At 41.6% G+C, this 20,287-nt stretch overlaps 1 protein-coding gene and 1 long non-coding RNA gene across 3 annotated transcripts in view; one reads left to right on the top strand and one right to left on the bottom strand.

The window, feature by feature from the left end:
- Positions 1 to 6,348, bottom strand: part of ERICH6 (glutamate rich 6) — a 28,840-nt gene extending 22,492 nt beyond the window's left edge. Inside the window, 5 exon segments of the mRNA XM_016156442.2 lie at positions 806 to 882; positions 2,212 to 2,218; positions 4,074 to 4,148; positions 4,966 to 5,445; positions 6,288 to 6,348. Of these exon segments, the coding sequence (XP_016011928.2) occupies positions 806 to 882; positions 2,212 to 2,218; positions 4,074 to 4,148; positions 4,966 to 5,445; positions 6,288 to 6,348 (700 nt within the window).
- Positions 6,349 to 8,869: 2,521 nt separating this feature from the next.
- LOC107516598 overlaps positions 8,870 to 20,287 on the top strand; it is a 36,775-nt gene continuing 25,357 nt past the window's right edge. The window contains exon 1 of one of the 2 annotated variants that reach the window (XR_001598333.2): positions 8,870 to 13,182. This is a non-coding gene — a long non-coding RNA (uncharacterized LOC107516598). The remainder of the gene's footprint in view (positions 13,183 to 20,287) is intronic. The other variant, XR_004950447.1, reaches the window with a different exon arrangement.

Here is a 20,287-nt window from a genome sequence, read left to right as displayed (position 1 = left end):
CCCCGAGAGATGGTTGTGGTTCAGTCTGTCACCTCCTTGAGGTCTTTGCTCAAATATTTCAGCTCCTTAGTGAAGATTTCCATGAGTACCCTGTGTAAGCTCCCACCCCACATTGTTCACCCCCTTACTTGCTTGATTTTTCTCCTTAGCACTTACATCACCTAACGTATTACACATTTACTTATTTCGTGTATTATTTATCTCACCATTACCCCCACCACCCACATTTTAATAGAAGATTATTGAGACAGGGATGTTGTTTGTTTTGATCTTTGCTGTTTCTGAACAGAGCTTGGCCTGCGATGTGCGCTCTGGTAGGTACTCAACAAGCATCTGATGAATAAGAGACATAACACAGAACGAACGCAAAACTTGAAATGAAAGGCTATTCATAAAGATGACTTCTGAGGACTATGTTGGGATAAGTTTAAATTTAAATTTTTACATTATAAATTTCTTAATGTGTTGTCATTCAAAATGTTCTATAATAAAACAAAGATATGAATCAAAATATAATGGCAGATTATTTCTTGATGTGAACATAAATGCTACCATTTATTAAAGACCAAGTGCCAAGGAATTTAAAATTTTAATCTCATTTTGGTCTTTACAACAATCCTCCCACAGCAGTATTATTATGGCCAACACATGAAGAAACAGACTGAACGAGGTTAAGTAACTTGCCCCATCATCATAATGTGTGTGTGGGGTTTGGGCTTCCAACCCAGACCTAATGGCCACCTATACTGTGCTCTTTTCAATGTGGCAACCCATATCCCACCAAAAGCTAAATCAAACTACTCACCAGACCACTTTCTGTAAGACAAGTTTTGAAGCCAACTTTCTTCTGTTTGTACTGATATTGGGGTTCCGTGATACGAACTGTGATAGATCATCCCAAAATTTAGACAAAATGTTAGTTTTTGAGTATACCTCTATAGTTCTTAGTTCTTCTAAATATAGTACATTTAACAACCAAGTAACAAATATACATAGACTCTGTTCTCTTTGAAACACTTTCTTTTATTTTTATCTCTTCAGTGCAGTCAGTAGCAGTGTGTTTGCATCATGTCTATTCTTTGGAAAGTACTCCTTCCTAAATCCCAGAGGCTCCCAATACCATATTATTTCCCTTGGGGAGTAAATTATTCCTACTCTATCTGTGCATGTATGCTGGTGGTGGTGATGGTGGCAGTGATGGTGTGTGTGTTTAAATATTTCCTTGACTTTAAATGAGAACGTATTGTTCATTTTAAATAGCTTAAAATAACCCAAATTTTTTGGAAAAGGCTGAAGTCAAATGCATTGTAATTAAACAATCTGTATTCTTTCTACCAGCAGTTTAATCAGTTATCTTGACATGATAGGAAGGCAGAAATTTATTGACTTTTACTAGTTAAAATGACTATAATTAGTTAAAAGCAAAAGTAACTGTTGCTTTTCAAATTCCTTTACCTCTTTGAATTTCATTTTTTTTTTTTTTTGGTAATAATTTGCTGCATCTTCTAAATGTATCAAACAAAATTTTTCCAAATAATATAGCCAAGTTTAGGTTTGTCCCTTTTCCACATTTCTCTGTTCTATTATGTCTTCACCTTCTTTTTTTGATACTTTGGTCCTTGGCATATTGTATCAGTGGGGTGTTTTGTTTTAATGCCGAAATGACTGCGTCCTATAATGGGTAAAGAGCTCCTCTGCTGAAGTCACCTGTAGAAGTCTCTAGAGGAGTTCTGTTTATCTAACCTCCCAGAGAAACAAGTTATAGAGACCAAGAGTGCAGGGGCATTGAAGAGCAATCCCCAGACAACATTTAATGATTGGGTTTTTTTCCCAATGCAACAATTAACAAAATGAGTACATAGTTCATTTATGTCTCTTTGCCTTCCTTAAACCAACACCAAAGATTATTTCTGTGTCAAGATGGCAGACGACCTAGGATAAGAAAATTAACATGCTGAGAACTTACCGTGTGGTAGTACATACATAAAAAGTTGCTTTCTCACATTATTTCATTTATCTTTGCAAAAGCCAATCAAGGCAGGTATTAGTACCCCTTTCTACAGACAAGGAAACTGAGGGAACCTCTCAGAAATCACATGTGGCACATTCATCTGCTGCTAAAGTTTGCCCCATTTTCAATCAGAATAGTCACAGGGCAATTGAAAATAGAAATTGAGTCAATATTGGTTGCATTTTTATAACTTTTTAGACAGATTTCCTTAAAAATACAATCTTACCAAATTTACCAGAGAATGTTTTGAAATATAAAAGAAGTATCTTCTTAGGAAGATTTGAGAGGAAATTAAGAATTTCATCTAGGAAAGAGAGGTTCCCATATGGGAAATCTGGGTCAAGATGGAACCTGAGCCCACAATTCTGCCTCTCCTGAGATAACGAATACTTAAGAACAAACAAAAATTAGCCATGGAAAACAAGAAGGGTGTTATCAGTAGACAAGTAATACTGAAGTCCTTATAAGAAAGAAAATAAACGGGCTCAGGTTGTTGGAAAACTAGAACAGAGAACAACAGAGCTCAAGATAAGAGGACAAGAGAAATAAGTAAAGTTCTTCCTAAGGGAATCCACACCCCACACTCCCAATGCTGTATGTAGCTCAGATTCAACCAAACACAAAGAGGAGGGGTTGGAGCCTGTCATGGAAGTAGTTGAGGAGTGAACCCGGTAGAGCACACCAGTCCTGCCCCTTTCTCTCCCCTTATACAGGGCATTTGGCAACAGTTGCTTTTATTTCCAGATGAAACCGATGAGCTACTTTCTAAAAAGAGTGGGCAGCCTGCCTGAGGGAGTTTTAGGTCTGAAAGAGCAGAGCACACACAGGTTACTTAGGACTTGGCAAGTTTTACGAACACAGGATTTCATTTTCTTGTGCACAAATCCAATCACATTATTAGGTTCTAGGAATGAATTTATGAGTATTGTTTAATAGTTTTCAATTTTTAGAATCAACCTGTACCCAAAGCACTAAGAGTTAATTATTATTATAAAGCATACAAATATAATAAAGCTTGGCAAAGCAATATGACTTGATATAAGTATATAACTTTTAATAGTTTGTTATATACTTTACTGTTAATTGGGAGAGGAAAGGGTGAGAAGAGAGATAGAAGTGCATTAATGTGTTAATTTTTCATAATAAATATTCACTAAAATAGATAAATCGAGTAGTAGAGGTTCAAATACTTTAAAGTCCTCAAAGTTAGAAAAACTCAAAATAATTTAACTACACAAAATGAAGAGGACTATAAGTTACATTTGCCATCCTTCATGGTGGGAAGTCAGTAGTTACATTAAAAATTGATAAATCGAGGAATGTAAATATGAAATATGCTACCTAAAATTATACTGAAAGCATAACACACTGTTAACAGTAAGTTATTTCTGGTGAGTGGGAGTGGAGTGTGAAGAAGGTACTAAAATTTTTAATTTTACACCTTTGTATTCTTTAATATTCTAACCATATACATAATCTTTTATTAAAATGTTGAATCAAGAAGACAAATAGAAACATGTAAGTGAAAAAAAAACAATTCTCCTTACACTGAAGAATTTAAAAGTTGCTTGTAACAGCAAAACTTAGGTGAATAGTAAATTCAAGATTACAAACTCAGGTTTGGTGTGATATTTGAGGAAAGATTTATACAAATATTGTAAAACGTGCTTCTCTGGTGTCTTATTATTATAGTTAACGTGCTTGAAGGCTAACAGCAAGAAGAAGAAAGACCATAATTTCTACTCTCCTCCAAAGGTGTCCCTGATAACTCTTTAATTTAGCCAATAGGCACCTATGCTCTAAACATTTATAGCACTATTGTGCACGTGGCATAAAGTTATTATTTTGTGTTATATTAATATCTGCATGTCATCTCTATAGGTAATAGGCATGGACCTTGTCTCTATCTCCTCCAAAGTATCTAACAGTGTAGATTTAAAGGGGGTGGGGGGGGAGCCTTTTTGAATAAATTAGTTTTAAATGCCCTGGATGATTTTATTCCACTTCCCGACATGTTTACCCACAAAGTAAACATAATCAGCTTCAAATATCATATGAAAACGGAAAACATTCTCTTACCTATTAAAATTTATTTCAGACATATCTTTCCTAAATGTCTGAAATATTTTAGGAAAACCTGTTGAATGAAATATTAAATTTTAGCTATTCCCTCTAAATTAGTGGCTCTCAAAAGGACAATTTTGCCTTCCAGGAAACACGTGCAACGTCTGAAGGCATTTTTGATTGTCACGATGTGGGGTAGGGCCTAATGGCATAGCCTAGGGTAGAGGCCTGGGATGCTGTTAAACATTCTATAATGCAGAGGACACCCCCTTCGCCTGCCCCAACAAGGAATTATCCTGACCAAAATGTTTCTAACGAAGTGACTGTAGTGGTTTCAGTATGAGAAATTAAACACAAAAGTGAGTTGTTTTTTGCAGGGCTGTTTTTAGTAGCAGAGCACCCTTTCGGTACAACCCTCTGGGAGTGGCACGTTCGCGTGGGGTGTGTGTGTGTGTGTGTGTGTATGAGAGTCTGGGAGTGGCACGTTCGCGTGGGGTGTGTGTGTGTGTGTGTGTGTGTGTGTGTGTGTGTGAGAGAGAGAGAGAGAGAGAGAGAGAGAGAGAGAGAGAGAGAGAGAGAGAGAGAGAGAGAGAGTCGATCACTGCATGAATATGTACAGAAATGTTATCAACATGAGCACTCTGTCCAGCTCTGCCTAAGATCCCTGTTCTACGAGGCGTTCACCTATAATCCTAAAGTGTGAACCATCGCACCCGCTCAGCTGAGATTGCAATGCCTTTGACAGAGGGCCTGGCATAGACTGGGGTGTGTGGAGTGGTGCCTGTGTTTGGAAATCAGACACCCATGTGGACGAAGGCTCCGGAGTCTTTGGACCAGCTGCCCACTAAGGCCAGGGAAGACTTCGCGGAAAGGGCGGGCAGGGGCGGTACTTTTCTGGGAGGAGGCCCTGGAGGACGACATCTTGCTGATGCTCGCGCTCGAGGCCTGGGTGAGCGGCAGCGTCGGGCTCAGGCTGGGGCTCGAGACGCTGATTAAGCGGGTGCGGGCGGCCTTCAAGTCCTCCATGCGGCTGCCATCGATGTCCATCGTCTCCCACAGGTGCTCATTGCTGAACGTCCCAAAGGACTCCAGTCCACTCTCCTCCTCCGCTTTCCCCTCGGCCTCGTCCCGCTCCACTGGCTCCATCTTCTCCTCCGTCTCCTCCTCCCCCTCCCCCTGCACCTCCTCCTCCACCTTCACTTCCTCCTCCGCCCCCTTCTGGCCCTCCTCCTTCTCGGACTTTCTGACGCTGCGACCCGAGCGCAAGTCACCCACGGCGGGGAGCGAAAGCGGGGTCGGCGCCGCCCCGTGGCCGCCGCCTCGGCGCAGGGCCCGCGCTGCTGTGCGCTCTGCGCTGAGCGTCCGTCTCCCTGGGCAACGGCCGAGCCTCCCGGCTTAGAGCCGCCGCCCTCCCCGCCCTGGCCAGGTGGAGTGGCAGGAGGCCGCCCTGCGGGGCCAGCGCCGCTGCACCCTTCGCACCTGCTCTCCGTGACCTCGGAGACTCCTTTGCAGCCTGCTGCGAAATTATCTCCCTCTCCTCTGCAGCGTCTTTGGAGCAAGTCTCACTTTTAGGGTGGGGTAGGGGTAGAGGCTACCAGCAATGGACACCTGTATGGCCACTTGTTATTTAAGGACGCTGGGTGTGTGTGTGTAGGTGTTCATTGGAATTTACGATAAAACTTTGTTTGAAAACAGGCACTGGCCCTTGAGTCCTAGTTTGCAGATTTGATTTTTTAAAATATTGCCTTAAATATTATCTTGGTTAGTGAGTCCGGATCCTGTTTGTTGCTGTTTCCATCCCTTCATCTAGGAGGCAGAAAAGGCTTGAGGCATCGAGTATCACGTAGGTAACTCCTGCGTCTTCCCGGGGCTTTGTTTTCAGTTCATTATACTTACTAAAATTTTGTGAAATATTTATAGGCACACAAATAGGTATACAGAATAATACAATGGACACCTGTTTACTTACTACCCAGATTGGACCACACACCTTCACTGTAGAGTTCAGCTTCCTTTTAAAAGCTTCTCAAGACAAATGTTCCCGGTGGAATTTCGTTTCTGATGTTTGACTTCACTGCTAAGACAAAGGAAGCAAACTAAGATTTTGCATAGTTAAGGACATCTAGGTGTTGTGAAAACAGCTTGGACGGACCCTTAATTAAGTTACCAGGGCCTAGCAGTCCCCTTGTAGGATCTCTGCTAAACAGCTTACCTCTTTCAGCCTCGGTTTCCCTGAGTGTTAATAATGGAAAAAAATAAAATGGAATAAACATTGCCGAGAGTCACTTAAAATAGTCAGGAAGCTATTTTAAGTGACTAATAGAAGGGCCTATAGCATATCTCATGCCTCTGTTCGCAGAGCTGCTATTAAATTGTGGAACTGGTTGCTTAACTCGGCTCAAGGCTGAACCATAAACATCCTGGAACAAATAAGTGTTGTATGGGCGTATATGGTCCTGTTAATTTTCATCCCCCTCATTTGCATATTGGAACTAACCAATCCTGGTTAACCTAGCCAGCAGTCCTTCATTTGCCTGACTTATATTTTGCAGTTTTTGCCTTTCTAAATCATGCCTTTCTTTGTTCTCTCCAGGGTGCAGTTTGGGTTGCTGCCTGAATATGAGTCTATAGGACTGCAGTCCTTTGCTCAATTAAGTGCTTTTTGTTCTTCGTTACAGCCTGAATCTCTTCTTTGGTTAACAGTATATATTGAGAATACTGTTACTTACTTCTAAGATATTTGTGGTTATCAAGAAATGTGAAATGACTACCTACAGTGCATTTCAGCCAAAGGTCACTAGGAACACCTGTGAAGTTAAACAAGTTGGTATATTGCTCATTGAAGTAAGATGTCTTAGTAAGAGGATGTTAAAACCTATAGGAATTAGGCTTTGGTTAGATTTGGGAGAGGGACTAAGGAAGTGTGGTTTTGCTCTGAGTTGGAGACTATCAAAGTGGGGGCAGTTCTATTTTGTTGTGGCACAGTGACCTTATTTTTGTCTGTTCTTAGACAAAATTATGATGTGGCTTTGTTTTGCTTCTTTTTATCATGGTTTTGGAATGAACTTGTATCTTTTTCTGTTTGAGCTGCTATAACCATACCATAAATTGTGTGACTTATAAATAACAGAAGTTTATTTCTCACTGTTCTGTAGGCTAGGAAATCCAAGATCAAGGTTGTAGCATGTTTGGTGTCTGGTGAGAGCCCACTTTCTGGTTGATAAAGCTCTGTCTTTTGGCTCTGTCCTCACATGGCAGAAGGATCAAGGGAAGTCTCTGGGGCCACTATTATAAGGGAACAATTCCATTCATGAGGCTCTGTCCTTATGACCTAATCACCTCCCAAAGGCCCCAGCTCCAAATACTATCACATTGGAGGTTAGGTTTCAACATAAGAATTTTAAGAAGACACAAACATTCAGTCTATAGCACTTTGTCTGAGGCTGTTACTCAAGAATGTTTTTGTCCAACAGGAAAACAAAATGGCCTGTCTCTGAGTGTCAGACCAGCTCATGATAATATTGAGGTCTAGTAAATATCAGGTCAGTTATTGGCATCAGGGACTTCCAGCCATGAATCTCTTAGTAACAGGGCTCTCAAGGGAACAGGAAGTGAGAAGTTAGGTGTCTAGAATTGCTAAGCAACATTTTACGACTGTCAAATCAAATTAATATTTCTTGGTACTTGGAGTCAGCACTCTGCTGGGTACTATGCATGGCAGTGAATAGGAGAGGCCTGGTCCCTGCCCCGTGCCTGTCAACAGCACATCTGTCAAGAGTCCAGTAAGCTTTTGGGCACTGCAGCAGAATAAGGCAGGTGAGAGACACAAAACAGCCCATGCACTCCAGAGAGTCTGAGAGAAAATACACACAATATTATTGGAGAAGAAAAGACCTTGCAAGCTAGTGGAGCAGTGGCACAGATAAGAGCGGACATTTGAGCTGTGTTGGAAGGAAGGGTAAAATGTGAGTGTTTGGAGAGGAGCATGAAAGGCATTCAAAAGCATTCCAGCAGGCTCAGGGAAGGAAATAGGCTAGTACAGGGAAGTGTGGGTAGAGATGTTGAGATATAAATACGATGAGTAGAATTAGAAAAAACAACTGGCCCATATCTGGGCAATAAAAGTATTTTGATGGTAGTAGGTATTTTAGAGGCCATGAAATGCAACTGGCTTCTTCTACACAGGAGAAGTGACTTGTTCCAGAGGAAGCAAGTTTGTTTGTTTTCAGGGCCCGTAGAGAACAGAATGGAAATCAGGATTTGGGGGTGAGGTGGGGGTGGGAGAGAGCAAGGATAAGAGTGCTTGTGTTTATTCTGACTTTTGGCCCCCAGCGCAGTTCTATGACTGCTACAGCATTTTCTCAATTGTGTGGTGAATTAATTTTTCGAAGTACCCTTATTTAGAACCTTTGTTAAGGCCTTTCTGAAAGGCTCATGGGGTGTCCTTCCCTTGGATCCATTTGCGACACAAAGAACACTTTCTTATTTCCCACGCTGGAACATCGCTCTCGTGCTTTGGCTGCTCAGAGAGCAGGCAGTGCTGGGCATGTTAGTGTGCCCCTTTCCCCACTTGCAGTGTTCTGCTGCACTTGGGGGACTTGAGGTTTGAGAGCCAGGCACCACCTCTCACTAGCTGTGTGATCTCATCTGAGGTCCCTGATCGGCCTGTTTCGTGTGGCTATTTTGAGATAAAATTTATTATTTTAATTTTTATCATATAAATATGTTATATTTTTATTTTCTCTTTGAGAATTCATCTTGTATTTTATTTTTTAGGACCACATAATTCTGCTTAGAAAATAATGTTACTTCTATAATCTGTAAAATAAATGTTTTAGAGACTTCTGATTTAATATTACATAATCGTTCTCTGTTGTCATTATTTGGTATTTCTTTCCCTTTCTATTTACCATTTTCTCTCTGAAGACTGCCACGAACATGATCACTTTGACAGCGGCAAGAGAGTGAATTTTTGCCCAGTGCAAACTTATTTGCATGCAGAATATTTTGAGTGTGCTATAGATAGCTCTCTGTTCAGGAAGAAAGTGAGGGATCGCTTCAGAATGCTTTTGCTAGGCATTGCTCCCATTCATAGCAGAACAAAAATAGCAAAGAACCACAGCCTTGATGAGGGCTCATTAAGAACATGCCTGCCTGCACTGGTGCCTTAGTCCATCCAGGCTGCTATGACAGAATATCAGGACTGGGTAGTTATCAACAACAGAAATTTATTTCTTATAGTTCTAAAGGCTGGGAAGTCTAAGATCAAGGCAGTGGCAGAGTTGATAAGAGCCCATTTCCTGGTTCATAGACCCCTGTCTTTTTGCTCTGTCTTCCCTCTGATGGGCAAGGCCAGAAGCCCGATGAGGGTCTCTTATCAGAGTGCTAAGCCCATTCACAGGGGCTCCACCCTCATGACCTAAGCACCTCCCAAAGGCCCCACCTTCCCATACCATCACATTGGGCTTTAGGATTTCAACATGTGACTTTTGTTGGCTGTACCTCCATTTATTCAATTATTTTTGCATCGAGTTAGAGAATCATCCAAGAAATGTTAGATCTTGGTGCTTTAGGTTCTAAGGATACAGCTGGAAATAAGACCTACAATTCCCATGCCTTCATATTCTGGAAGGAGTTAAACAAAGGAATTAAAGAAAGAAACAAGTAAATGAACAGTTCCATCTGTTTATAAATTTGTGGTGTTTCAAGCAATGAAGTGTGTGGCAGTTTCCACCCCAGGTCTCTTGCTCTGGCTCTTCCCTCGGCTCTTCACATGCCTGACCCCTCCTCATTCAGGGCTTAACTCACATGTCACCGCCTCATGGGGGACCCTCGCCCAGGTCTCCGTGATGTTACATCACTCTTTTATTTTTGTCCAATTCTCCCCTAGAGCTTCTGGAAGGAACCAGTCCTGCCAACACACTGACTTTAAAGCCTCTTAAAACTCATATCAGACTTCTGACCATGGGAGAAAGAACTGACAAAGGAGTGGGGCCAGGTGGAGGTCCAGTTTACCCACTGCATTAGTCTGCTAGGGCTGCTGTAAAAACATACCACGGACTAGGTGGTTTAAACAACAAGAACTTATTTTTTCACAGCTATAGAGGCTGAAAGTCCATGATCAAGGTGCTAGCAACACTCACTTTGAGGAGAACAAAGGAGCCAAGGTTTCAAGTGAGCCATTGTGCCAGGAGTGGTAGCCAAGGCTCAAGAAAAGACTACTGGACCTTGATAATTAGGTTATTACTGTTAAAAGTGGTTTCAGTGACAGAGCGGAAGTCTCTACATCCTTCAAGATCTTTGTGTTTGGGTTCTCCAAGATGTAAACACCAAGGTGGGGAAAACACCTGTGAGAGCATTGCTTTTGCAATTGCATTGGAGGTCTGAGGTCTGTGGAGGAGAGGGGGAAAGGAGGGAGGAAGGAAGGAAAGGAAGAAGGAAAAAAGAGGTAGGGAGAAGGGGAGGAAGGGAAGAAGGAAGAGGGAGGGCAGTTTGTTGGAAGAGTGTAAGCTGTCAGTGCAGCTCTATGGAAGTGCGGCAGAGCTGTCAGGGAGGCTCCGAGCCAAAGCTGCCTGTCAGGGGAGTGCCTCTGGCAGTAGCGCACCTGCTCTGCTTTCCCTGCCATACCCCGTGATCTAGCTAAGACACCCAGGTTCTCTGTACCTCAGTCTCCACACTTATAATACGGGAAAACGTTGACTCTTCCTGACAGGCCCATGAAGTAGCCTAAAAGCCACTTCCTTGAAGTGGTACCAAAAACTAATATTCTTTGTACCAGTTTTAGGCTGGTCATGTGGGTTCAATAAGTTAATATATGTAATAACTTAGAACAGCTCCTGATACATTGTAAATATTGCATTATCTATTTACATTTTTGATTGTCCATTATCTTGCAAATAGAATGCAATACAAGTTTGTGGTTGGAGGCAGCCATGTAGATAATCCTTCAAAACTTGTCAGAGATCCAAAAAATAAATGTGAAGGTTAAGAAAAGAGAGATTTAGTAGGCTTAGATATAAATACCCAAGTGTCTTTATAGGCTGAGGAGGAAGAGGCAGCTCGATTGTAAACTCTTTGCTGAATCAGACTCTTCTCTGCTTTTCAGGTTTCTCCTGTCCTAGCAGTTTTTAGCAATATAAGCTACTTAACAAACGACGGCTCCCCAATATGAATGTTACGTGTGGGAAATTTATAGGGGTACAATATCTATGAGCAGGAGAAAGAGCACTGGTTTCCCCTTGATTTTCTGGACTGCAGTTTTTATTTCATCCTTTTATTCAAGTAAGTGTTGGTAATATACCAGGCCTTGCACATGCAAGAGTAACTTGGCATGGGGTTAAAAATCTTGCTTTATTTCTTAGCGTGTGTTTAATGGGGAGAGTAAGGCACATAGCCTGTTAGTACAGGAGAGACCCTTTGAGTGTGTTTCAGGAGCTTGGGTGGTGTTTATCTGTTAACCCTTTGCCATTAATGATTTCTTTTGGCGAATCGGTCAGCAAGGGTTCAGGTGTAGGCTGGCTTAATAAGCTGCTGGCCCCTCCTTCTCCAGCTGTGTCTTGTAAGACTCTTACCTCCTACTTCTATGATCAGGTCCTACTGAAAATCTTTTTCTTAAATCCACCACACCTTCTCTCCCCTCCAGACTTGTAGCATGCTATTCCCACTACCTGTGTGCTCTCCCTGTGCCACCCCTGGCTGACACTCGCTCATCCTTCATGATTTCCCGGAGGCACCTCTGACACTCCCATGGCAGTTTGCCAACTGTTTCAGAGATAGCACAGATCACAGGCAGTTTCTGCTATGTGTACTTACTAGTTGTAAGTCCCAAGAGGGCAGGAAAGGTATCGCTCTTGTTCTCCAATGTGCCCTGAGGGTCTAGTAGTTAAGAAAAGTAGATGGGCTATGTTAAAGTAAATGGGTGTTAGGTGTAATTTAATATAACCCCTCACTTCCCAGGTGAACAACTCTGGCTCAGAGATGCTTGGTGGTTTATCTTAGCCCAGAACTAGTTGGTGGCAGATTGTGGACTGGAACTAAAGTCACCTAGTTCCCAGGGCAAGGTTATCTTCACAGTACTGCAAAAATTCCAGGTATCCTTGACACTATTATGATTAACTTGGGGGCAATTGTTAAAAATGCAAACTTATTAAAATATACACTTAGGAAAGTATACAGATTGCATATGTACAGCTTGTCAAATTTCATGATGTAAACACAGAACGAGTATTAATGATTAAGTATTAACTAAAATGCATATAAGAAGCATAAACTTTTCCATAAACTTGGTGTGAAAATCATTTTCCTGGTTAATCGCTTATGTTTTTAATTAACTCACCTGCAGAGACTGCCACCCTGGGCTTTCCAGAGAGGATAATCTACTTGCTGGTTACTAAGCCCTTCTCTTGGGTCCACAAAGATACAACAGTTAGCTCCTTCTGTTCCCATCACAGGGTCGCAGGATCTACCACCTCTCATACCCCAAACTCCTGTCTGCCTTCTCTTCCGTCTGACACTTGAAGGAGGAGGTTTTCCCTTAAACATCCAGGGCACAAAGCACCTGAAAGGGAGTGTGCTTTTTCTCTAGACATTGGAGCTACTTGCCTATCCGACCAGGTGATATAGCTTTGAAAAGAGACAGTCCCTAGGAATTCCCAGGTGCCTTGTACATGCCCTCAAGGAGTCTGCTGGAATGAATGAATGGCTCTAAATTCCGCCCCCACCCAGGCCTGTAGCTACATTCCTTTGCATAACTTGGCTACTTTCTTTCAAGAGGTGGAGTCCACTTCCACTCCTTGGATCTGGGTTTGGTCATGTGATTTTCTTTGGCCAATGGGGCATTAGCAAACATGATGTAAGAGGAAGCACAAAAGCACCTATGAATTGAGAGGCTTGTCTGCTTTTGCTGCCGGGAGCCCTGAGGTCACCATGTGGTGAAGCCTGGGCTAGTCGCCTGGGGAATGTGAGCCTGTGTAGCTGAGCGCCCTTGCATCCACCAGTCTGCCAACCTGCCAAATGTGAATGAGAGCACCAGCCAATCCACCTGCTGGCCACAGGAGGAACCAGCCGGCCCAGATCAAAGAACTGCACAGCTGAACCACAGAACTGAGGTGAATGGGCATCTCTACATTGTCCCAGTCTGAAGGCATCTGAGCATGCCCCTCCATCACAGGGCGTCTCAGTCCACCCTGTGATGAAAGGGCATCCCATCCACCCAAGATGGTTCTTGCCTGGCGTCCTGAGCTGCTGGGAGAGGCTTCAGCTGCCTGCCACCCTGAACTGGAATAAATAGGCTGGAAAAGAATTCTTACTTGTTTTTAATAATCTCTCTTAAATGCCTGTATTGCTCACATTTATTTTGATGTTTAATATTAGAAGTTTTTAGAGTCTTTATTTAGAAGTTTGGTGATGTTTTTGTGAAATATGCCATAGGCGATATTGAGGATTAGCAGCACCTCTCTCTCATGCTCGGTAGGCTTTGCCTCTTTTTTATTCCCTTAACTCTTCAAGGCTGTCGTACTCTCAGCTGTTTCTTCTAGAATTGGCAAATGCCCAGGGGAAAAGCAAGCCCAAATGCACCTCTTTGGGTCTTCCTCTTTTCTATTATCTTAGATTATTTTAACTGCCTTGCTACCTCTTCAATGTCTTTAAGCATTATCTTAGATTATTCTAACTGCCTTGCTACCTCTTCAGTGTCTTTAAGCATTTTTTAAAAAATTAAGTACATTTGCCTGGCTTTTGTAGAGGTTCTCAGTAGGAAAGTTGGTCCAAATTACCTAGCCTATTGTCAATGGAAGTAGAAGTCCTTATGTAAAGTGGCAACACTCTTGGATGGGAATATGTATAAAAGTTCACTTATGGGAATGATTGTGTGAAATCTCAGCCTTAGGAAAGGAAACAGGATTGATGTTCTAGGCAGGAAGCTCTGTCAGAGCTCTAAAGAAAGCACAGGCTAGATTGTAAAAAGAGAAACATGGTAACTCAAACTAAATCACACAGTGCTTGTTTCTCACAGGGCAGACCAATAGAAGGTTAGGTCCTTGAGGCAGGTCTGACGAAGGAGCATCCAAGGGCCCAGGTTTCCGCTGTCTTGTTCCTCCACCAGAGCAATGTGGTCCTCATCCTCATAGCCAAATAGGCACCGTGTTAGCATTCCACTTGGGGAGTGGGGAAGAGGAGGAGGAAGGCAACCATTTCTTTTTCTTTTTTATTTTATTTTTTTAAATATGTAATTAGAAGTTGAATGCATCACTTCCATTCATGTACTCTTGGTCCAAACTAATTATTGGCATAGCCATATCTAGAGGGAAGAGAGGATTGGATATGTAATTTTTCTCTGGAAAGCCCGATGGCTCCCAAAATGAAGAGTACAGAAGTTGTAAAAGTCAGTGGTCCCCAACCTTTTTGGCATCAGGGACCGGTGTTCCTATGAGAATCTAATGCCTGATGATCTGAGGTGGAGCTGAGTGATGCTAGCCCTGGGGAGCAGCTGAAAATACAGATGAAGCTTAGCTTCCTGGCCAGCCTGCTGGTCACTCTCTGCTGTGCGGCCCAGGTTCTGTTACAGGCCACAGGGTTTAGGGACCCCTGATGGTAGAGAATGACATCTCATACCCACGGTGGGCTAATGGGACCAAGAGAAGAGACACCAGTATGACTTTACACAAAAGTAGGGGCACCTGATGTTTCTGTGTGTTAGAGGAAGATGAATTCGAGTGGTGACAGTCAAATTTGAGCATGCATCAGAATTACCTAGAAGGCTTGTTAAAATATAGGTTATTAGGCATTGCACCCCCCAACCCCTACCTTCACCCAGAGTTTTGATTCTGTGGATCTGAGATGGTTCTGAAATTTTCATTTCCAACAATTTTCTGGATGATGCTTGTTACTGGGCAGGGATCAAACTTTTAGAACACTGTATCTGTGACCGCATTAGCTTGGATTGGCTTTGTTTCTAAGAGTTGACAAAGAGGAGTGTGTATAACAATAATAATATAATTGAGCCCTACATTTTCAATTGTGAAATTCTGAAATCCTTCACCATTGTGTTATTGAGGGGATTATTGCAGTCTAGGCTAGATAAACTCCTTAACACAGATGAACACAACTACTTTACTTTTGATTTTCTAATACCCAGCTTCCTTCTCCCTGCTAATTCCAGTAGAACATCTTGAAAAGCCTGTTAAAGCTCTTGACTTGAAGCAGCTCTGATAAGCAGATTTCACTGTGTGTTTACAAAGAAAGATATGTGCGGCATATTATTTTTATAGCATTTTATTTATATTTTAATGAGAATTTTCTGGACGCAAGTCTTAGTTTTTCAGGACAAAATGAAACACTATTTAGCTGCTTTCTCCCCATCTGAAAAAAAGTAAGGAAAGATATTGAATGTACTCTGAGATTACTGAATTTCCATTTGCTAATTTATGGAATAGAATTGAAAGCAAGGACAGATCAATTTGAAAATAATTGTTTCCTGGGAAAATTATCAAAATTAGATGGAATCTATTAATAGCCTTCATTTTTGATCATTGATACCTACAACTTAGCTGACTTTGGGGCATTTAGTTGGGCAGATGGGGGAAAAAGAGAAAGGGTAATCTTTATCTCTGCAGTATCAAAGTTGGCTATGAAAGGAACCCTAGGGAACACAACTAGGAAAAGAGAAGAGCCCAAGTGTGAAGAGAAGAAGAAATGTGGGACAAGCAGGGGCAGGAACAGAGCCCACGGAGGAGGCCGCCATTCAGGTCAGGTCCCAGGCAGCACGAGGCGCATCTAGCCCGTTTTCCTTTCCTCATATAGTGGAAACAAGCTGAAGGCAGAGTTTCAAAGCAAATTTGGTAAACATCTACACATTAGGTTCTGAGCTAGGTCATGCAAATCATTCTGTCAGAAACTCAGGCAAAGACTCTGAACGGAGAGGAAAATAAGGTCAGTGTCTAGACCCAGGCAAGAGGAAGTCGGGTCTAACTGTGGCTGCCTCCCAACATTGCAGTATTCATGGATTTAGATAATGATGAGAAGTGACTGTCAATTGAATCTCCACTAGTTTCTGGGCGAGCATATTGTAGAGCGCGTCAGTGCAGCTTCTTGGCAGATAGATGATGTTTCAAGCAACGTGGACCACTGCCTGGGCTGACAAAGTGACTCTCCCTGGGGCTGAGGTGTTTTGGACACCCAGGCTGAGTCAGGAAGCTACCCATCCAGAATGTTCTGAGTACATGAAAGACCTCAAACGCTAAGAAGACACAAGAGTCCTCTGAAAGATATGCCTCTTAAACTAACCTTTGGGGTTATTGCTTTTGTAAGAACAGTGCAAAAACCTATTGTTGCTTTATATTTCAGAATGTATGTGCTTACTTCACTGACCTGATAAAGGAGTCTGAATTTGAGAGATAGCTGTGGAGAGTATCAAACAGTATTTTCCCCCAATGTGTTCTTTATTTAACTTTTTAAAAATCAAAGTACAGTCCAACTTTGAACAACATGGAGGTTAGGAGGTATTGATACACACATAACACTCCCCGCCCCAGTCAAAAATCTGTGTACAACTTTTGACTCCCCAAAACTTTAATAGCCTACTGTTGACCAGAACCCCTATGAATTACATAAACATCCAATTAACACGTATTTTGTGTGCTATATGTGTTATATACTGTATCCCTACAATAAAGTAAGCTAGAGAAAAGAATATGTTATAAAGAAAATCGTAAGGAAGAGAAAATACGTTTGTAGTATTTATGGAAAAGAATCCATATGTAAGTGGACCCACACAGTTCAAGCCCACGTTGTTCAGAGGTCAAGTGCACATATAAGCCACCTCCTGGGAAACTCCCCTTTTGCCCAACCCTTTTTCTTTCCATTCACTATCCACCCCAAAGGAGGATTCCTGTCCTCATCTCTAACAGTATTGATTAATTTGTCTGTTTAGTCTTTTATATAAATGGAATCAAACAGCATTTGCTTTTTTTGTATCTGGCCACTTTTGTCTTTATTGCTCTGTGTAGTTAGTTGTGGATTATGTATTCTTGTTTCTGCATAGTATTCATTGTCTGAATATACTAGTTTATTTCTTGATTTTTCAGTTAATGGGTATTTTCAGTTTGGGGCTACTGTGAGTCATGCTTTCTAGTTTATGACTTTTGCTCACATTCTGTTGGTACTTTATTTTTAACTTTAGAAATATTTTATCATCACTAACACCCCAATTTGAGTCAGGAATTATCTGGTAGTTGCTGTGAGGAATTAAAAGAGAGTAGTCTCTAAGGGCAAAGCTCACGTAAGGGGTGAAGATGGCCAGTGGGGCTTTGGGATCCTGCTTAATTATTCTCTTACTTAATGCTCCCATAAGTAGTTTCACTCCCCACCCCCATTTTACAGATGAGGAAACTGAGGCATAAAGAGGCCAAATACCTCACCCAAAGCCACCCAGGTAGCAGACGGAGGAGTAAGAATTGAACCCAAGTGGTCTGGACCCAGAAGCTGAGCTCTCTGTTACTCAGATTTGTTGCCTCTCTGTGTCTTCATTATCTTGTTTCTGTCACATTTAAATACTCCTCATCTTGTTATATTACATTCAGCCCCTTCTTGACCTCCTTCCAGCTGTTCCCCCCATCTTCTGACCTTTACCTCCATATTCTTGAAGGAGTTTCCTACTTGCGTCATCTCAATTTCACACCTCCCACACACTCCTCACTTCACTCCAGCCTGATTTCAGCCCCTACCACTCAACTATATTAGATCTTACTCATGTCAGGGAGGAAAAACTTTCCTCTTCTTATCTGGGTTCTTTTGGCTGGTCTAATAATCAAGTCAACATGAGACAGATTAATAAGAGAAAATAACCCAATTTAATTATATACATAAGTGTGGGAACCCCACATACATGAAAGAGTCAGAGATAGAAAGTTAAAATGAGGTATATATAGCATTTCCAACTAAGGGTGAGGTAAGGCACCTTGGGGATTTAAAGGGGACAATAAGAAGAGCAGATGTTCAGTAATTTAGTAATGTCCCTGCCCTACAGATAGGTCAGAAAAAGTTATCTCTGATAATAATTGTTATTATAGGCAAGGCCCCTAATTTAAATTCTTTTTTTTTTTTTTTGAAGAAATTAAGCAAGATTTATTCTAGCAGAATGACAGCCTGGCTGAGTTGAAGATGACATCAGTCTAATTAAAATTCTTTAAGGGAGAGAGAAAAGTTTCTTGTGAGACCACAGGGTCTTGAGTGCCTGCAGCTCAAAATAAATTCACATGCCCAAGTGGCACATCTTTGGGAGCCTGTTCTGAACCCCTTCACTAGGGTCACCGATGACCCCTCTGTCACTAAATCCAACGGTCATCATATTGTACATCTGTTGGCAGTTTCCAGTCATGTTTACCACTTTCTCTTTGAAATTCTCTTATCTCTTGACCTGAAAAACTTTCTCAGTTTTCATCTTTAATCTCTCCTTAGCCTCTTCTGCTAGCCAGTCTTCTTTTATACAACCTTCAAATATTACAGTGACTCATGCCTCAACCCTGGACTCCCTTCTAATTCCTTACCTTTTCCATAAATAAGCTCATCTCTACCCAAGGTCACACTTACTATCTATACCCTGCGCATCCCACATGTGTACCTCTAGTTTGGATCTTTCCTCTAAGTTCCAAACTTGTATATCAAACTGCCCCCTCCACCTATCCACGTGGTGTTTCCTAGGCACCTAAATTTATTCTTAGGTATAAACTCATGATCTCCCCTGTCCCCAGCCTACTCCTAGCTTGGGGTTCCCACTATTGAGTCTTTAGCACTATTATTTATCCAGTTGCAGAGTCATCCTTGACATTGTCCTTTCCTAGCCCCCAAATCTAATCATTCACTAAGTTTCTTCAAAACTTCTCCCAACCCTAGAATTAAGTTACCTTTATCTCTGGTTTGGATTGGTTAAAATCACTTCCCGAAAGGTCTGCTTACATCCCCTCTTATTTCAAATTTCCTCACATCGCATTCTTCGAATTACAGCCAGTGTGATCATTTAAAAGTGTCATTCTGATCCTCTTACCCAGCTCTGTAAACTTAAAACCGCTTGAATAATGGCTTCTTATTTTTCTTGGGAGAACGATTAAGACCCTGAACACAAGTTGTAATACTTTGCGTGATCTGGCTTGTGTCTCCATCCTCCTTTCCCTCGTGTCTGTACCGCGGCCACAGCTGCCAACTCTCAGTCCCTGACACCTGTTCAGCTCTCCACCCCACGTGACCCCCACCACTTTATGCCTTCTCATGCCACCACCCCCTGTTCTGACAGGTAACTCATCCCACAGATCTCCGCTCAAACTTCTGAGGCCTCAGACCAAGTCAGGAGCCTCTGTTACATGTCCCAGAGCCTCAGCTACTTCTCTTTCATGGAGCTTTTTGTGATTGTAATTATTTTATTATGTAAATAGTTGCTTAGTCAGTGTTCCCTGACAGAATATGAAGCCCCATGAGAGCAGAAACTGCCCCTGTGTAGCTTTCTACCTTGTTCCCAGCACCCAGAATAGTTTTGTGCCTCTAACAAGGCCTCAAATAAATGAAAGAAAGAATGAATGAATGAATGAATGATTTGCCATCTTCAGAACTTTCACCTCTATCTCTTCTGATTGTTCCTTATTCATATTTTACCTGATATGTTTAGACTGGTAATAAAAGTAAGACTGGCTTACTTGGCCTGTGTGGCTACTATATTACCAAAAAGAAGTGATTTTATACACTCAACATCATTAGTCATCAGATACACACAAAACAAAACCAAAGGAAATACTCATTAAGATGACTATACTAAAAAAGACATGTGTTGGAATGAATGTAGTGAAATTGGAACCCTCATATACTGCTGATGAGAATGTAAACAGTCTGGCAGGTTCTTGTTATGTTAAACCTGGAGTCACCATATGACCCAGTGATTCCACTCCTAGGAATATGCCCAAGAGAAATGAAAACGTGCATCCATACAAAAACTTGTACATAAATGTTCACATCAGCATTATTCATATAGTCAGAAAGTGAACTCGAATGTTCATAAGTTGATAAATGGATAATTAAAATGTGGCACAGCCATACAATAGAATATTATTTGGCAATAAAAATAAATGAGATACTTACATGTGCTACAGTGTGGATGAACCTTGAAAACATGCCGAGATAAAGAATTTTGTATTGTGAGATTCGATTCCATTTTTATGAAGTGTACAG

Source organism: Rousettus aegyptiacus, unplaced genomic scaffold (assembly GCF_014176215.1).
Source record: "Rousettus aegyptiacus isolate mRouAeg1 unplaced genomic scaffold, mRouAeg1.p scaffold_m13_p_4, whole genome shotgun sequence".
NCBI lineage: Eukaryota > Metazoa > Chordata > Mammalia > Chiroptera > Pteropodidae > Rousettus > Rousettus aegyptiacus.
The sequence above is the reverse complement of the archived record's forward strand: the minus strand, read 5'-3'. Positions and strand labels throughout refer to the sequence as shown.